This window comes from Trachemys scripta, chromosome 2, assembly GCF_013100865.1.
Source record: "Trachemys scripta elegans isolate TJP31775 chromosome 2, CAS_Tse_1.0, whole genome shotgun sequence".
Lineage (NCBI taxonomy): Eukaryota > Metazoa > Chordata > Testudines > Emydidae > Trachemys > Trachemys scripta.
In genome coordinates, this window is record NC_048299.1 from 113,183,827 (window position 1) to 113,203,448 (window position 19,622).

At 44.2% G+C, this 19,622-nt stretch overlaps 1 protein-coding gene and 1 long non-coding RNA gene across 2 annotated transcripts in view; one reads left to right on the plus strand and one right to left on the minus strand.

The window, feature by feature from the left end:
* Positions 1–567: 567 nt before the first annotated feature.
* The window catches only part of AHRR (aryl-hydrocarbon receptor repressor), a 116,001-nt gene continuing 96,946 nt past the window's right edge, over positions 568–19,622 (plus strand). The window contains exons 1-2 of the mRNA XM_034761441.1: positions 568–629; positions 13,189–13,370. Of these exons, the coding sequence (XP_034617332.1) occupies positions 568–629; positions 13,189–13,370 (244 nt within the window). The remainder of the gene's footprint in view (positions 630–13,188; positions 13,371–19,622) is intronic.
* LOC117872712 overlaps positions 17,192–19,622 on the minus strand; it is a 20,503-nt gene continuing 18,072 nt past the window's right edge. The window contains exon 3 of the long non-coding RNA XR_004644567.1: positions 17,192–18,588. This is a non-coding gene — a long non-coding RNA (uncharacterized LOC117872712). The remainder of the gene's footprint in view (positions 18,589–19,622) is intronic.

Below are 19,622 nucleotides of genomic sequence, written 5' to 3' on the forward strand. Positions count from 1 at the left end.
GACCTTTCTAAGAGTGTAGAAGATGTTAAATGTGAGGACCCGGACAAATTCCAGTTTAAGTAATTGCATCCTGCTTAGCACAATTTCAGTAAAGGAAGAAATTATTCCTGTATATTTCAAGAGTTGTGGGATCCTTCCTCATGGAAGGTGATATATAATATTATTTATTATTATTGACCCTAAATATATATTGGCCAGGAAATTAGAATATATATTGGCCAAGAGATTTTTTTTTTAAAGGAAGAAAGAAGTCTATTTCAGGCTCTCTAATAAGCAAGATGTATTTTATACCCATTTTATACCATTTTTGATGGTTTAATGAAACATGAAAATTAAATATAAACATCAATATTCTAATAATATTAAACTAAGAAACAGGATGAAGCCTGACACTTCTTTCTTAACTAATGTCACGGTGCCTTTTAGCTTTACATAATGCCATGGTTTAAGGAACGAGCACTGGCTTTAATTGAATTTCCTGGGTTTTGTCATTTTGTGAAGTGATATGAAACACTGAAAACTCTGAAAATGAACCACCTATTGCTTTTCTGTTTCAATACCAGGACAATGATTCCACCAGGGGAATGTCTGTATGCTGGGAGGAAAAGGAGGAAACCCATTCAGAAACAGTTAAGTATCATATTCAACTATGCCTCCCTCTGCGTGGATATGGTACAAGGGAGACAAGCTGCAGGGAGTCCCTTCCTTCCACAGTGCACCCACACAGGAGAGGCTTAATCTGTCTCCCCACAGTGGGAAGTACAAGCTTGGCAGGATGGCTAGTTTATCTGTTAGTGCTGTCTGGCCCCAGAAAGAGTGTTTCTGGGCAGAGCATGGGGGCGGCCCTGACCCTTCCCCTTAAACTCCACCTAGGCTGGCAGTGTGGGGGGAATGCCTTTGCACGTTTTAGAGTAACAGCCGTGTTAGTCTGTATCCGCAAAAAGAAGAACAGGAGTACTTGTGGCACCTTAGAGACTAACAAATTTATTAGAGCATAAGCTTTCGTGGACTACAGCCCACTTCTTCGGATTTGTTAGTCTCTAAGGTGCCACAAGTACTCCTGTTCTTCTTTTTGCACGTTTTAAAGCTGTAACAAGAACTGCTCTCTACCACATTCTCCCCAGTGCTAAGGAGGCGTTATGCCTTTCAAAGGACTCAGTGTCTCCTGACACCAATGCCCTGGCAATGGCCTTCCTATCCTTTCCCTAATATGGCTCAGCCTTGTATGCGGCATAACTGAACCAAAAATTTATTTATTTTTGAAAATTGAAAATTTATAATTTTAATATAATTATTAAATTGAATTATATAATATAATTGGTTTGAAAATTGAAATTTATAATTGAAATTGAAAATTATATGAGTTTGAAAATTGAACATATTATGGGTTAATTTAACTAAATGAAACAATTAATTGGTGAGTGGCACTTTTTGAATAAAGAATAAATAATTTTTCAGATAATTATTTTATTAGATCATTTTAATTATAAGGAGACTTGAATCTAAGTTTTGTGCAAGGAGTGCAGGAACAAAAGCACTGTGAAGTAACAGGATGGCTTGAAATGCAAGGAAGGAAAGGTCATTATCATTCAAATATGAAATGGTTTCCAGATGCCCCAAACCACTCAGTGAAATAAATGTTTTTATTATAATGATCGCTGCATCTTTTGTGTTGTACCATGTAATTGTAAAACCAACTATATTTTTGGTATTTTTCAGAGTTATAAATACAAACTAGCATTGATGGGCATGGTACTACAATTAAGGATCATTAAAATGAAGCTCCCTCTTTCCAGTTGCTCATAACATCTTAAAGCTAGACCATTTGGGCTAACATTTTATGTTTGGTCTAAAGGGGAGTATTTTTGAAGGTTTGAGCAACATCTATTGAGCTGTTTTGGAGTTAGGTGAACAACTTGTTTCCACTTAGAAAAATCTCTCAAATGCAAATACATTGTGGTGGATTAGAAAATGCACAAAAATAATGGACTAAGAAGTTATGGATCCTACAATCACTGTAACTTGGCTCTCAGACATATAATATTTTGTTCTACTGTGTATGTAAGCTTTAAGTTTGGCCCTCATCCTATAAACATAAACTCAATGTGTCCACTTACATACATGAAGTTAAGTATGTGCATAATTGTTTGCATGGTCTGGGCCTTAGTGTTCAAGGAGGCAGAATTACAGCTGCTGTGGAAACTTGTAACTTTGAATTTTGTGGTTCCATGGCTTCCCTAGAGATTTATGTGCTATCCAAAGGTACAGCTGTATGACTTACTTGGTTTCTCTAGAAGTGGATGTTCAGATAAGCAAGATAGCTAAGAATAGCACTCTGCTAACAGAGGGAGTAGATGTTCTCAGGAATCTTGGGTGAAATCCTGGCTCCAAGTATCAGTGGCAAATCTCCCATTGACTTCAATGGGGACAGAATTTTCCCCCTTGCAGGGTGGAAAGTGATTCTGCCTTGAAAATACATTTGCTATAGGATTTCATTCCAGATACCTGTGCATGCATTTTAAGCAGCCAGGGCAGCAGTAAGACGGATTCAGAAACTTGACTCTGGATAAAATATGGTGGGGGGAGGGATAGCTCAGTGGTTTGCACATTGGCCAGCTAAACCTAGCATTGTGAGCTCAATCCTTGAGGGAGCCATTTAGGGATCTGGGGCAAAAAATCAGTACTTGGTCCTGCTAGTGAAGGCCGGGGGCTGGATTCAATGACCTTTCAGGGTCCCTTCCAGCTCTATGAGATAGGTATATCTCCATATTTAAAAAAAAAAAGTGTACACCTGCCCTACTGTAGGCAGCCCTCACTTTCCAGTGTGATGTTATTTATGATTTAATCAGGATAATTTTTCAGTCTATGGCAGTGTCTGTCTCTTCCTCAAAGCTTGTCTGTCTGTGGGCCTGGTCGCTGGTGTGTGAAGCTCTTCATGTGTTCTCTGCTATTCAGGAACATACTTTGATCTTAAAGACCTTGAATGAAAATGCTGTACTGGCACTTCTGGTGCCCAGAGCCTCTTTCAGGATCTCCGTCTTTCATTTCTTTCACACAGACAGAACGCATTGGCACTCCAGGACTCTGAGGTAGGAGAACAGGCAGTCCTTGTTCTGCCATGGGTTTTTCACATTCCCTTGGTCCTCTGTTTGAGGAATCAGGGTCTGCAGCAGAGCCAATCTTCAGGCAACCTAATAAGCATGGCTGGCCTGTAATAGGTTGTCTGATTGGTTGCAGCCCCATACTGGTTGGAAGAGTCAGCAGACCAGTTGTAAGCCCAGCAGTAGCTTGTTGTTTAGTGGCTGCTCAAAGCATTTGTGCTTGACTGTGATAGCTCCAGCCTTGCCTCACTGCAGGTAACCCAGTTCTGACACTCAGCTCTGGTTCCTGACCTCTGACCCTTGGCTCTGGCTTTAGACTCTGGTTCTGAACGTGGGCTCTGACTGCAGCAGTGATCCATGGCTCTAATTCTTTGCTACTGACTCCTGTTCTACCCACTAGAGATTGCTCCTGCCCTGACACTAGGCATGACCACCCACATCCCAGTCACATGACACTGCTCTCCAGGGTGGAAGAAGTCATGGCTATGGGGCTAGAGGAGGCTCTGGTGATAGGGTTTACTCCATCTGAAGTGGCATGGGCCTACAACAGGAAGCTAAAAGTCCTTCCAAATAAATAAATTAACAACAACAACAAAAAAGATAGAGAGGTATGGGACCGCAATGTAGGATTATGGGGTCTTGGTGAGAATTTTCCTTAGTTACTCAGCTGAGTTTTAAAATGCCCAGGCAAGGTTTATTTCTTCTTTTACTCATTTCCAAAGACCTGCTCAAACTCTAGGTAATCTAGGAGATTCAGTGTCACATGGGAAGAGCAGAACAATAACTTAGTTCCTGCTAGAGAGGCACGATGGAAAAAGTACTCATTATATATACTAATTTCTAAGACTTCTTGCAGTTGTTGGCCTACACTGGACCTCAAACAAGTTGGTTGGTTTCTTCCTTCCTTCTTGTGCCCAGGATCCCTCCCGGGGGTGAGGAGGGGAGTATGGAGTTCTCCTGAATACATATCTGCACAACCCCATCAATATGGCTCATATTCACCAAGATGATGATAGTGGTAGCTGCTGCTTTCAGGCTGAAAGGTCTGACTGAGGTGCTCGCTTCTGCCACAAAGTCATACACAGCTCAGTAGCTCAGGATTGCCAGACCACAGAGGATACATTGTAACTGCCAAAAAAAGCTGTGTTCTTAATTCGGGTTACCTTCCTTGCATTAGCTAACTTGGATTAAAACAGCAGTGAAGACATGGCATCTCATCTTTTAACTCGGGTTATCAGCTCAAATTAAAGCCCATAGCAAGCCTGGGGTGGAATTTGACCTGATAACTTGAGTTAAAAGGTGAGTTGCTTTGTCTTGACTGCTATTTTAATAGGAGTTAGTTAGCTTTAGTTAAGAATACACCATTCATTTGCAGTGAAGACATGCCCAGCATGTTCCAGTCATTCCCTCACCCACACTAACCTCCTTTAATCACCGGCATGCCCCTAAACCAGGAGCTGCAAGGGAATCAGTACAGAGCCATGTGCACTGGGAAAATTCCTCGAGCTACTATTCTGCACCACTTACAGCCTCTGAATGCTGCTGAATTGGCAGAAAGGGGCTGTAGCAGAGGCCAGATCTGGCTTTCTGTGGGGTTTTTTAAGCCAGTGTTTGAAAAATTTACCTCTCACATATTAGCCTGAGGAATAAGCCTATTAGTTAAGGCAAAAAGTATCTGTACTACCACACCATACCAAAGTCACTCTCCCAGGTATTTAAACGGATAAAGCAATTGTGTACTGCTTACAGTGCATTATATTTAACTGCAATGTTGCTAACCCTCTTTCCATGTAATATATTTTGAATTTTGTTTATTAGACTTTCTTTCCTCTCTGGCCTCACTTCATGGTTTCTTTTGTTTCATTTTTATAATAGAACATGATCTTGACCTGTGTTGTTTTCAGTATGTTTTTTTCTCTCGCCCTTCCACTTGTTCCCCCATCATATTTCAAATTAGGTATGGCAGTTGGGCTTGCAGCAACTTACCAATGCAGGCCTCCGTGCTAAAACGGTTTGAGGTAGAGCTGGTCAGAAAATGGGGAAGAGAAGGGTGGGTGTTTCAATGGAAAATATCAGAGGAAACAGTTTTGTTTCATTTTTTGTCAATACTTTCCACAGATTTTTTTTGACATTTTGTTGAAAATGGAAGAAATTTTCAGTTGCTGAAAACCAAAAATGTATTTGGTTTGGGGGGGTTTCAGTTTTCTGATGAAAAATGGAAAATATTCAAGCAAAACAGATGCTGTCTATGAAAATGTTTGTTTAGTGGAAACCCCAATTTTCCATTTGAGGACAAAAAACGGATGAAAAATGTTGACCTGCCCCTGTTCTGTGTATTCTCTCTCCTGAATTGATTTCCCTCAGGGATTCACCTGATTTTTCATTAGGGGTAAGAACATCCCACTCTGCTAGGCTGGGTAGGAGTCTGGAATCTTTGAGAGGTTTCACAGCATCATTCTCTGGGAAGGCAAGAGGAGACAGATAGGGATCGGGGTTGCCCCCTTACAGAATGAGTAGGATTTTTGGTCCCCCCACAAAAGAAACCAGTGGATCCCAGGGGATCTATAGAAGCTGGCTGTATGGAAGCCCTGTCTCTCTGCCTCCTGTCAGCTGATGATCCTAGAACTACCTCTTAAATCGGGGTACCACAGAATGGTTAATAGGTTAATGTGGCCTCCTATTACATTAAATTAAGCAGAAACTTATCATGGGTTTGGTTGGGGGGCAATCAGCAGCAGGTGTAGACAACCCTCATGGGGAGGTTTGGAAGGGTCATGAGGTGCTGGAGGAACATACTGAAGACCTGCACAATCTGGGGTCTGCTATGTTTCAGTCCCCTTCTCCCACTGAGGTAATGGAGACCATCTGTCCCTACTTTTGCTGGGCCCCAGCTCTTCTATATCTGGTTCAGTTCTCCCTGCATATGTGCAAATCAGTCACAAACCCCAGCTGCTCTCCTGTTCCAGACAAACCCTGTTAAGGGTGGTCTACACTAAAGAAGTTTGGCATTTACAGCGCCAGTTCAAGCACCAGGAACCAGGTCTGGTCAAAAGTTTCCCATCAAAATGTTTTTTTTAGCCAGAAAACTGGATTTTGAAATAAAGGAATTTTTGTTGCACAGTGCCTGCTTTCTGTGCGAAATTCTAACTTTTCATTGAAAAATCAAAAAATTTTCAGCCCCAAGCCCAAAAGCTTTGGGCCAAAATGCAAAAACTTTTATTTGGAACTGCCATTGTGATGCTTCATGGGAGTTGTTCAAATGCCTCATACACCTGTTCTCTATGGGCCTGGCACCCCAGCCTTGAACACTTGTAAAACACTTTGTGTCCCAACTCAAAAGTTCTTATAACATTTTACCATCATTTAAAGTAACATCACAATTGTCCTAGCTTGGCACAAAACTTACAGCTGCTCCAGCCCACATCAGTTCAGTCAGAATCATTTCAGTGCTAATATACACATAAACCTCAAAACGGGCAGCTGCTCTGGGTTTGTTAGTTTTCATTTATAAGGCCCTTTGTGGCTTAGCCCTGCCCTTCTTAGCATAATTTCTTATATGATATTAAGTAGTTGACCCTCACCTCTGCTCTGCCACTGATGTCATTTTGGCCCTTAATCCATTTTCCCTCAAACACCTTTGAGCTTTGTGCTGTGCCACCCCTTACATTTGGGAAGAGTTGCTACTAAAAATCTGCAAAGCCACTGTATTATCCTCTTTGAAATTCACCTCTGCCATGATGCCATGATACCTAAGTAATGCCTAGTCATGGCTAGGCAGCTGCAAGTGCTGTTTAGTATGCTAACCATAATTGTCTAATAACTATTACTCTGTGCTATATTCCTCAGATTGTTGTATCTCGTCTTCCCCATTTTTTAAAGATAGTACACCATATTAAAAGATTAGAGTGTTTTATTTTGCTCTTTAACTCTTTTTATAGCCTAGCACATTTTTTAAAATGTATTCACAAACTTTTTAAAATATCAACTCATCTCCACCTAATGAAAAACAGACTACAGAGGGAAGGGAGTTGTGCCTGGAATTGTGGGATAGATATCGCACTCCACAGGCATAGCAAAAGTTGGAGGAACTGACTTGTGTAGATACACTGCAGTGCAGGAGAGGATTTACCATGAAACAAACTGTGCCGAGGCACAGGGCCCCCAATGATGGGGGGCCCCAAAATGCAGGACAAATATCTGCCAACCTGTCCCCGAGTCCCGGCCGGCAGCGCAGCAGGGCTCAGGCAGGCAGGCTGCCTGCATGCCGTGGCCAGTGGCTCCACACCGCTTCCGGAAGTGGCTGGCTGCTGGCATGTCTCTGTGCACCCCTGGCAGGCAGGGGAGGCGGCTCCGCAGAGACGTGCCAGCAGCAGGGCTAAGGCAGCTCCCAGAAGTAGCCGGCATGTCCCTGCGGCCCCGGGGAGGGAGGGCTGGGGTGTCTCTGCGTGCTGCCCCCTCCCTAAGCACCGACTCCCCAGCTCCCATTGGCCGGGAACTGCAGCCAATAGGAGCTGCAGGGGCAGTGCCTGCAGGCAGCAGCACGTGGAGACACCCTGCTCCCCTCCCTCCCCACATCTAGGAGCCACTGCCAGAGGGGTGTGTGTGCCGGTCACTTTGAGAGCCGCGCTGCCCGAACTAAGTTCTGTCCCCCTGGGACCCTCCTGCACCCCAACCCCCTGCCCCAACCCAGAGCCTGCACCCAAACTTCCTTCCAGAGCCCACCCCCCATACCCTCCCCTGCACCCCAATCCCCTGCCCCAATCAAGGTACCTCATTTTATTTTCATTTACTTTCCATTACTTATAATATAGGAGGAGGATGAAGAAAAAAAGAATGAAAAAACATGGGAAGATAAGAGAGAATGTTCTTTTTCTTGACTGGCTCCTGGAGGTGGGGTCAAAACTGAAGCTGCGCACAGGGCCCCACTAACTCTAAATCCGCCACTGCTGCAATGGATTACACTAATTACAATGGGTAGCATAGATGCACTGAACCATTTGATGAACAAATGGCTCCATTATTTGCTTACTACTTAACTCTGAAATAAGTGCAGACTTCTAGTGCACCAGTTCCCAAAACTGGGGTCCACAGAAAACTGGCTCATTACATAGTGTTGGGTCCTCTTTTTTCCCTCCATCAGCATCTACAGGTGTCCAGGATTTCTATTGCAAAGAAGAACCTGAAGGGTTTTATAAGCAGCCAGAAAGAAGGCGGTGTCAGCATAGCTGCCTTTATTAGAAGCTGCTACTACATAAGAAGTAGAGAGTAAAGAGGTAGGATAGTGAATGGGAAATTTGGTGATCTCTGAGGCAATCTCACAATTGTGATGTGGTCCATGCAATGGAGGAGTTTGCGAATCTCGTTCTAGTCCAGACCAACCCTTAAAATGTGCAGTAACTAGCACCTTGTCATCCACTTGCTGCTCAAAATATGGTATAGAATCTATACCATAGAATCCAGAACCTATCTGTTTGCTGTCTTCTATTTATAGATAGATAAGCTATATAGTTCATAGCACTCAGAACCTAATCTCCACTTAGATAAAACTCCCATTCATTTGGATTCACTCCCTTGCTGCCTCACTTCTTTTGATTCTCAGCAAGAGGCCATGTGGGGCTCTCTCTTGCTTTCATTTTGTATCTTTTCACTGAAACATCTAGAAATCACTTGGCTTCTTCCCTCACGTAGTTTTACTTATCATACTCATCACAATCCAAAAACACAATCACCCAGTGCAGGGGTAGGCAACCTATGGCACGTGTGCTGAAGGCGGCACGCGAGCTGATTTTCAGTGGCACTCATTGCCCGGGTCCTGGCCACCGGTCCGGGGGGCTCTGCATTTTAATTTAATTTTAAATGAAGCTTCTTAAACATTTTAAAAACCTTATTTACTTACATACAACAGTTTAGTTATATATTATAGACTTATAGAAAGAGCCCTTCTAAAAAGTTAAAATGTATTACTGGCAAGCGAAACCTTAAATCAGAGTGAATAAATGAAGACTCGGCACACCAGTTCTGAAAGGTTGCCAACCCCTGACCCAGTGCTTAATTTCTAATGACAGAGGTGCTGGAGCCCGTGGTGGATTAGCCACTGGACCGACGGGGCCCATGCCCAGGGGCCCCGGCCAACTGGGGGGCACCTGAAGGGACCCAGAAAAAATCCACCACCAGGCAGTGGAAGCCCGGAGCCCCGTCCACCTGGCAGGCGGAGCAGGGGAAGTCCCCACACCCCAATCCCATTCTGCAGCAGCAATGCCAGGCAGATGGGCAGGGCGAGGGAAGCCCCTCCCAGTGCTCCCGACCCCACTCACCGGCAGAAGCCGTGGGATGGGGGAAGCCCCCCCCCAGTGGCCCCTACTCTGTCTCCATCCCTGTCTGAACCCACAGAATGGGGGAAGCCCCCTGAACTCATGTCACCCAACCCCAACCCTGGCAGAAGCCGCTGGGTGGGGGAAGCCCCAGCACCACCCGCAACCCTGTCCCTGGCAGAAGCTACAGGGCGGCAGGGGAAGCCCCCAATGCCTGACTTCACTCTCTGGCAAAAGCACCGGGTGGGGCAGGAGAAGCCCCAGCGCCCCAACCCGGGTCCCCCGCAGAAGAGCAGGGGGTGGCGGGGGAAGTCCCAACACCTGAATCCCTGCTGTGGCCCTGGGACTGGAGGAGCTCTCACTCCCTGCTGCAGTCCAGGGCCAAGGCCACAGTGTAGTCACAGTGTGTATGTGCTGGGCAGAAAGTAGCAAATGGGTTGCAGAGTTGCAGTGGGGCGCAAAATGTGGGGACTCTGATAGAAGTGGGGTGCCTCAGGGAAGGGGCAGAAAGGGGTGGAGCTGTGGGCAGGGCCGCAGGCAGAAGGGGGGGAATGGAGGAGGGACCACAGGTGGAAGGGATGGAGAGGGGCCCCCCACTTGCTCTGGCCCAGGGGCCCAGGAAACCTTAATCTGCCTCTGGCTCGGGCTCAAGCAATTTTTTAACTCTCATAACTGATGCAGCAAGCCCAGAGGCATTGGGGTTATGAACTACAAAGCCTAGAGGTGCCGGGGCTCAGCCCTGGCAAGCCCTGGCACAAATTAAGCACTACAATTACCTCAGTCCATACCTCTCTGTCACTCCAGTCTAACAGAGCAGCTATGGTTTTAGAATAAGATCACATAATTTCTATTTCCAATGTGCTATTCTTGACCATTTTTTACCCACTGCGCTCCAGTCAAATCAAGCACCCTTTTACTGGGACTCATTTTATTTCTTCCTCACTCCATTGCTGCCTTACTTCAGAGATCAAGATAGGGTAAGTGTTTACATTGTGGTCTTTGGTCTGTGATATAGGAATATTAGATGTAACATTTTGTAATTTTTTCACTGTTTCTCATTCCTTGGTGTCAGGGTGAGTATGACTAGCTCATAAGTTAATATTGCCCGGTATCTACATCAGCTGCTGAAAAAACATCTAACTCTGGGACATGAGACAGAATGTTCCTCCCTCTTCATTAATTGCCTAATTTGTTTGATATTGTCTCTCTCTCTTTAAATGTAGATATTTACTAAGCACCAATCACAGCTGTACTACTGCAGGTGCTTGAAAGCAACTCCATTACCTGTTTCAGTTACATTTATTTTTACCATTTCCTTTTTAACACACACACCCCAACACACATAACAAAAACTGTGTTAAAAGAACATTATTAAAGATACAAAATCAACCATTCAAAAAATTAGGGAATATCAGATTTACAGCTGCCCATGCAACCTTAATTCAGCCCCTTTGTGTGTTCATTATGATAATCTTTAATTACTTGCTCCCATACTGTTTTTTTCCATGGAACCTCTGACTTTTTCACTCTATAGGATGGATTTACAAGGGGGCAGAATTAAGAACTCTTGACTATGAAACCTAAATAATCTTCTTTTAACATAGTTGTTTGTGTGCAATTATTTATTCTTTTGAGAAAAGTATTATTTTCGTTGGCGTGGTTTTGACTGGGCAGTTTTTTATATATTTGGGTTTTAATTTTTGTTTGAACATTTTAATAATTGTAAAGTGCCTTGTGTAAAAAGCATATTGTGGGCCCTGCTAGAGAGTCTGTGTGCATCTGCAGCAGTGTATGGAGGCTGTAAAAGGCTAGAGAGTTCCTCCGGGGAGGCACTGTGTACTGCTGCAAGATGCCCTGCAGTGTTCTCTGGCCAGATATGAGCCCTGGCATAGGTGCAGGTGGTCCTTCCATTCTGTCATGCTTTATTAAATATTACAGAGATTAAAATTTCCATGAAACTATCCTATGGATATTGCAATGTCCAAAGAAAGGAGAATTTATGTTCTGAGGAGAGAAGCCTGATTGTAACCCCTGCCACCGCTGACGCAGATTGCAAAGGTGCGAGTGAATGTCATTTGTAGGTATCTGAAGAGTTCTTGCTCTTGGCAACAGAATGACTCCTCATGTTATTCCCTGGCCCTCCTGTGCTTGCCAGTACAGAGATCCTTTCCTTAACCATCCTCTGTCCTCAGGATCCCTAGATGTTCTAGTACTTCAATGCTTTGAAATGTTCCTGGGTATACCCACTAGATGAAACAGAGTTGCCCTCTGCATCTCCCCGACCCCACCCCCCACCCCACTGCGCACTACATGGATGACAAAGTATTTTCTGACATGCACTGGAAAGTGGGGATAGCACATCTTTTTCCCACCACTCCTGAGACAGGATCGTGGGTGGAAGACCTTGCCTCTTCACCTGTTCCCCATTCTTGGGAGGGTGATGGGGAGGCCGCCTTTTCACCTCTTGATCCAGGAAAAAAATGCTTTAGAGCAAGGAGGACCCAATCTTGCTCAGGGACAGCAACACATAAACAAGATGTGTGCATCACCAATGCTTTCCCCCTTCCCACTGCCAAACCCTACCCCTACAAACCCCAGCTGCCCTCTGTCTGACAGACCCCTGAAACACACCATTGGCAAGCCACTCAATCCTGGGAAGGCATTTTACAATTGGTGGGATCATGGCTTGTCACTGGAGATAGATCAGTTTTAAAAACAAACAAGAAACAGATAGTGGCCCAAATTCTGCACTCGTATGTGGAAGTTCAATAGAATCTGCCTGTATATGTCCAAGAGCAGATTTTGGTCCACTTATTCAGGTCCACTTATTCAAAACAAATTAATGTGTAAAAATTGCAGCACTTTGTTTAGTTACTGAGACTGCCTTACACATTGGCAGAATTGTATCGGAAGCACTACATGTGTTTAAGGGGAATGTAACTTACACATCACCTCTAAATTTGGCCCTGTGATCAATCTAAGTTGGCATAACATACACAGTGAGGGGACTGGACTCAGTCCAGACTTCTTGGGTTTGCTTAGACTTTCCTCTGAATTTGGTCCTGAAACGCCCCCCACCCCCCCCCACCCCCCCCCCGTTCCCCTTCTTGATACCTGGCCTTTCAATCTGGCAAGTCAGGGTGTGCAGAGGTTGTATTATCTTTTAATGATAACATATTAATTGTAATATCTTTGCAGAAGTGAGAAGAGTTATGTTTGTAACAAAGTGGGTTGTGCATGTTTACAGCCCTTATGTGCAGAGTATATGTGTGTTCTTGGGGTCTGTATCCCAAATAAGGAAAGCATTAAGGGGTAGGAAATCTTTAGTTTTTGTTAGGAAAATGAATGTGAGTGCATTAGGAAATGTCAAGAATGGTATCAGAATCTTAACTGAGAATTTAATTACTTTTTATGTGCTTTGTAATTGCAAAGATAATTGATCAATTCTATGTTTTATACTGTAGGAGTACATATTACAATCCCTTTGTCGGCTGAGATCATTAGAGAAGGAAGTCTTACGTTCTTATCTGTTGCTTCATTCCCCATTGATGACTGAATAATTTTAATAAACTAAAAACCTTTCTTCTCTATTACAGTAAATATGCTTTGTATAATGAAGAAGGAAAATGAAGAATGGTTAAATTTTAAATAACTTTATGGATTCATTTACCTAAAGATAATGTACATGTTTCTATGATTAACTAATAGCAAATAGTGTATCAATTTCCCTGTATGCAGGTATAATGAATGATTAACAATACTTTTTCCCACCACAGAAGGCCTGCCATTGGGAATGAAAAGTCTAATCCTTCTAAGAGACATAGGGACCGTTTGAATGCTGAATTAGATCATCTGGCCAGCCTCCTGCCTTTCCCACCTGACATAATATCTAAGTTGGACAAACTTTCTGTCTTGCGCCTTAGTGTCAGCTATCTCCGAGTCAAAAGCTTCTTTCAGGGTAAGTCTCTTAAATATATCAAACACTTCAGTGAGGTTAAAGTGATACTGTTAACTTAAACATATTTTTCCACTTGTTTGCTTTGTGCATAGGAAGGACACCACTTTGAGTATAATCAGTTTCCTCTGTTACAGGTTTTTCAAACAATGATGGGATAAAAATGTATTTTAGAAAATAGGAAAATGCAACTATAAAATCACAAAAAATTGGCAGGGAGACTCAGGGGCACATGCAATGTCTGAAACTACTTTCAACTCATATTTTGAAATTGACTAGATGTCAGGGTGATAGTATCCTTTTAAGTATGTTGTACAAGTTAAGCAACAGCTATATGGTGACATTATCTGCATTTACTGCATGCCTATCAGGAAATAGACCTGGATGAGGGGCCAAAGGGATCACTTTCTTTCAGGAGAAGTGAAATCTGAAATCTCAAGTGTTGACTAAAGCCATAATGGGCTGCACTTTATTTTTATAGTTGTCTGGCACACCGTATAATCAAAGCCAAATGTGTACATGTGGATGTCCATAATAAGAATTCTTCCGAATTTGCAGACAGTTCTAGTTTCTTCTGTTCATGAAGTGTTTGGGTATTTCACCATCAGAAAATATTACATACAGAAGTTGGAATATAACAATGTTGGCCTGCCAAGAAATGTTACTCTTAAAACCCAGGGAAATAAAGCATGTGCCTCTGTTGCCTGCTATTCATCAAATTATCTTCTACTGCTTATAGTAAGTCAATAATGCAGAAATTAAAAAGTGAACATCAGTGAGTACTGGAATAATCATTTTTAACTGAATCTTTGAGTTCCCCACTACATGCCAATAGACAATTTCACCCTCATTTCTTTCTATTCCTAGCTGTTTTTAATTTTATATCCTGGCAGATCTTTTTCTGGGAATCTAAGGTGCCTGAGAAATACCAAGTTAATACTTCTTCTATTGAAATCATGGCTGATTGTGTCAGGCAGCTTATGGTCATGAAAGATATAATGGCCCAGATCATCACTCCTAGAGTTTGCACATGAATCCCCCCACTCCAACCGTGACATGTGAAAGGCAAGTCTTTGACATCTTCTCTTAGCAGAGTCTCCTCTGTGGGATCATGGGGACATGGTGGAGACTGGGTGGGCCAGGAAAAGGAGCAAGTGGACTAGGTGTAGGGATAAGTGGATGCACACCTTTTCCCCCTCCCTCCCTGCAGAGAAACCTCAGAAGATATTATGGCACCAGGCCATCTTACGTTTTCCACAGAGCCTCCTCCACAGGTGTTCCAGGACAGAAGGTAGAGGATCCAGAGCCAATCCAGCCATACGGGACCTCTGCATGGCTCTGCCAGGTTTGAGGGCAAGGCAAACCCCACACCTTCAATGGTATGATGCGGAGAGATCTCCAGGAGGGAATCCTTGTGCAGATTTGCTCTCCCACAACCCCTTCTGGCAGGTTTTCAGCACAAGGGGATGATCTGGGCCATTATTTTGTCCCTGGTGGTTGGAAAACCAGGAGAAATCATTTAGATAAAAGCAGTTTTGGAAAGCAGGAAGGGAAATAGCACTCCTTAACAGGGTTTAATTGCTTTGTGTCTGCTTGTTGCCAGATCTTCAAAGTCAGGATTTCCCAGACCTGGGAGTTAATATCGATAGCACCACTATTTTTCACCAGAGATCTCCTTTGAGACTCTATATTAAGTATTCTATGCATAAGCAGATGTTGACAACGCTCTTTTGGGAATCTTTGGCTGGTATAAAGGGAAATTTATTAAATTCAATAGAGAGACTACTTTTTTAGGTCCTGTCTTCAACTGCAAATGCCTATTACCAAAGAAAACTTAGGCACATATCGAGTGAAGGGGAGAGAAGCAGTCTTTCAGGCAACCGGGTCCCTAACCAATTAGGACTTCATGGATTAGCACTAACACCTTGAATTCTGAGGTTTCTCTGCAGGGAGGGAGGGGGAAAAGGTGTGCATCCACTTATCCCTACACCGAGTCCACTTGCTCCTTTTCCTGGGAGGGATAGCTCAGTGGTTTGAGCATTGGCCTGCTAAACCCAGGGTTGTGAGTTCAATCCTTGAGGGGGCCACTTGGGGATCTGGGGCAAAATCAGTACTTGGTCCTGCTAGTGAAGGCAGGGGGCTGGACTCGATGACCTTTCAAGGTCCCTTCCAGTTCTAGGAGATGGGATATCTCCATTAATTTATTTATTAATTCCATTTCCAAACATGTAGGAATCCAGTGCAGATCCCAAGGCTCTGGTCTAATATGTTCCATGCACGAAACTCTGCTTAATAATTAGGCTGTAACATGCTACAAAACATCAGTTTCTGGGTGGTCTCAACTTGGTATCCCGTGCAGAATACATTACAGCAGACTAGTCATGAGGTGACAAAGGTTCAGCTAACTGTGGTGAGGTCCTCATTGGAGAGATGATCACACCCATCTCACCTTGCACAGCTGAAGGAAAGTGCCCTTGGCCATGGTGACAATGGGGTATCCAGGATCTAATAAAATTTGTAGGCTGTGCTCATCTATTATAAATGGTGGCTGAACTCCCTCCATGTGGGGCACTGATAAAATCTGTGCCAGTTCCACCAGATGCTTACCTCAACCCACCAGTATTATCATGGTATTATCCAAATTAAGTTGCAGTCCTCTTCCCTGTCCCAAGTTCAATATAGACACTATGCTATTTGTTCTTTTTTTTTCTAGTTGGGTTAGACATGATAGACCTGGGTGTCACCTTTAAATTGCATACATGGCAGCCCATGGGGCAGAGGAAAAATTGACCACAAATATTCTCTAGGTTCCTTCAGAAAGATCAGAATGGACCCATTCCAGCAGTTCCACTGACCCCTTTTAGGGATTGCAGGTGGGTTGACAAACCCTCATGATTAACTGTACCAAAGGCTGGTGACAGATCTAAAAGAATCATGAATGTCACTTTATCTTTGCCCACTGCTAGAACAGCTAATCCTAACGGAGCAGGGACTGCCTTTTTATTACATATTTGTACTGCACCTGGCACAATAGGCTATAATCCTGATGAGGGCCTCAAGGCAAAATCACAATACAAACAACAAAAATAACAATAATTTTCTATCCCATTCCCTAGCATATAACCTGATTGTCTGGGGTCAAGGAAATTTGAGAACTAAAACTTTCCCAAAAAATGAGACTATACTTAGCCAGACTGGCAGTTTGAAGAGCTGTTTGGTTTTCCTACTCAGTGGACTCAATAGCTGAGAACTACTAACACCTTGTCCTCCTTCCCCCATGTGGAAAATACTGACTGTCTTCACTAACACTGGATCCAGTACTTCTCTTGGTGCCTTCAGCAGCCAGGAAGGATAAGGATCCATCTCACAAGTTGGAGCTTGAAGCTGCTACAGCATCTGCATAATCTCAGTGGACAATACTGATGGAAAATCAAGCAGAACAGTCTCATTGATTGTCCCATTGAGACACTGCTCTGTTTCATGGCAGTAGACAGCTCAGTCCACATTGGAGTGGTTTTCTCTGCAAAATAATGCAACCTTTCTGCCAGGTGGAGCCGGCAGCAATCAGGGCCAGGTTCAATATCTAAGGGTTCCTTTTCAACAATACAACACAGAACTGGCTTGAGCCCCCACCCAGTAACTGGGAAAATTACACACCATCCTTGGGCACCTCTGAGAGGCAAAACTTCCCCTCTCGCAAGCATAGAATCTGTGTGTAGAAAAGAAACTTTTAATGAAAGGAGAGAAGTCACCCAACATTAATTAGGGAAAATGCCACAAGCAGGATTCATAAACATAAAACTGTGAGCAGGACATCCCCCCAGAGTGCGTGGGGCAGAGTCTTCTGCCTCATGTTCTTGAGTTCTACAACCAAAAGTTCCTTTACTGTACCCCACTCTGCTTCCTCACCATGTCCTACTCACTGTGGTTGTCCTTGATCAGAGAGGACCCAGGTTTCAGAAGTGTATCTGTGGGAGTTCACCTCCCACCTGGGGAAGAAGACACCTGGCTTGCTCCATCATCTGAGCACTTGTTTTGACTGGCTGCTCTGCCGGCCTCTGTTCCTCACTGCCTGGCCGCCCTGCTGTCTGCTGTTCCTCGCTGCCTCCCACCAGCTGACTGTTTGCCACTTTCACCAGTCGCTCATGCTGGCCACCTGTCAGTCACCTGCCTCTTTTTCTGTGATCTCTGTAGATCAGTGTCTTAGTGATTTTAGCTCTCAGCAGGCTGGGCAGAAACACTTGCCACACCACAAGTGATTTCAGCTCTCAGTGAGTACTTAACATAACAAAAAGGTTCCTACTGAAGCCTATTTAGCTCTATCTTTGAACAGTGGGGAGGAACAGGTTAAACCATGCCAGGGACCCTTAGAGAGAGTCCATACCTCCTGGCTGAAACACCTGTCCCCACCCCTCTTACTTTCACAGGGGTCTGGCATTCGGGCCCCTGGCTTAATGAGGTCCTTTCATCTGAGGGTGACCCCCTCATTTGGGACAGAGTAAGTACAATTCTGCTCCCCTTCATTCGTACAATAAAGACAACATTGATAACAGCATTTCACTACCTCTGTATTCAGTACTAAAATTATTTGTAACCCAACACCAGCCAAATTTGATCACTTTAAGGAGCACTGCTCTATCTGGTGGGTATCTAAGCAAAGTAGGTATGTTCATGTAATTACAGTTTGCTCCTGAAGTCTCTCCCCCTCCCAGCTAGCTGTCAGGGGAGAGTTTTTGCTTTCAATAACATGCAAATTCATCATACAGAGAAAAACTTGACTCTAGCTGAGTGGAGGCAGCTTGGATTCATGAAGCTTTCCACTACTCAGAATAGTTCTACTTGTGCAAGACCTTGCAGGTGCTGTGGTGGAAGTGAAGAAACCTCTTTGCCTCTTGTAGAGTCATGGCATCTCTATGTTGCAGTTGGTCAAACTTGGCACAAAACTGATGCGACCAGGGCTCTTGTTATCTCCATTCTCATTTAGTCTGTGAACCATGGTGAGCTGTACAGGCAAAGCTGATGGAGAGAACATCTAGAGGCCACTATGTAGCTAGTGAAGGGCAAATGATTACTATACAGTCCTGTCAACCTATTGATAGAGGGGTCAGTTGGATGAACATTTGCCCTCAAGGCTGCCTGGTAGGTTCATTGGTTTCATCAGTCTCAGAGGAATGGCTGTCAAAACAGGCCCTTTGCTCCATAAGGCTAGGAATCCTCCATCCTGAAAGTGAAGAAGACAGTGGTCAATCCATGACAGCCCTATTTCTTCAACCTCCTCTCTCAACTCAAACACCAGACCCCAGTAGTAGAAAGCACAGAAACACATGTGGCTGTAGGAGGGAAGTGGGTGAGAGCTACAGCAAGCAGCAGCTCCCGTTATGGCTGTCCACAGGATGAAAGGTTTTCCCAAATCTGCACCACTCCATTGAGAACAGTGGGGCATTGGGGGACCCTTCCATCCTCTGTTTCCACCATCAGCCCCCACCCCGCTCCAGCTTGCAGGCCACCTGTCAATTCTAATCGCTTGGCTCTGTTCCACTCCACATGTCAGCACAGAGCTCCCTGGAGCCCCTGCATTCATTCAGGAAGTGGTGTAAGGGCTGGAAAAGAAGAAATACAATCTGTAATTGAAACATTAAAGAGACAGTTATAAAAACAAACTCCAGAACTTTCTAGATTTAAAAAAATTAACCATTCTTTAAAGGTGAACTGCAAAGACAAACACACGTACTTTTTTCTGCCCATTCTCATCCCTTTATTATATGTGATGAAGACCTAATAATTTTTTCCTAAAAGAAAAGGGTGTGTGTGTGTGTTTGTTTATTTATTTATTTTTAATAAATAAGAAATGTCAGGCTCTGGAAGGGCTGTGCCAAACTTCAGGGACATGGAATCTCATATCATGTTCCAGATTGAATCCAGAGGTGTAGTTGCTGCTGTTATTCCAAAGAACAATCTCCTTCTCCTTCTCCTTCAGTTATTTGGCAGCTGTAGGGTTACCATATCTATTAAATAAAAAAAGAGGACCCTCCACGGGCCCTGGCCCTGCCCATTTCCCCACCCCCTGCCCCGCCCCAACTCTGCCCCAACTCCGCCCCCTCCTCGCTCCCACTCCCAGCCACGGGGAAAGGCTGCCCGAGCGCTACCGGCTTCACGGTTTGCCGGGCAGCCCCCAGACCCTGCGCCCCCGGCTGGCGCTTGCCCAGCGCAGCTGGAGCCCGGGAGGGGAAGCGCCCAGCCGGGGGCAGAGTTGGG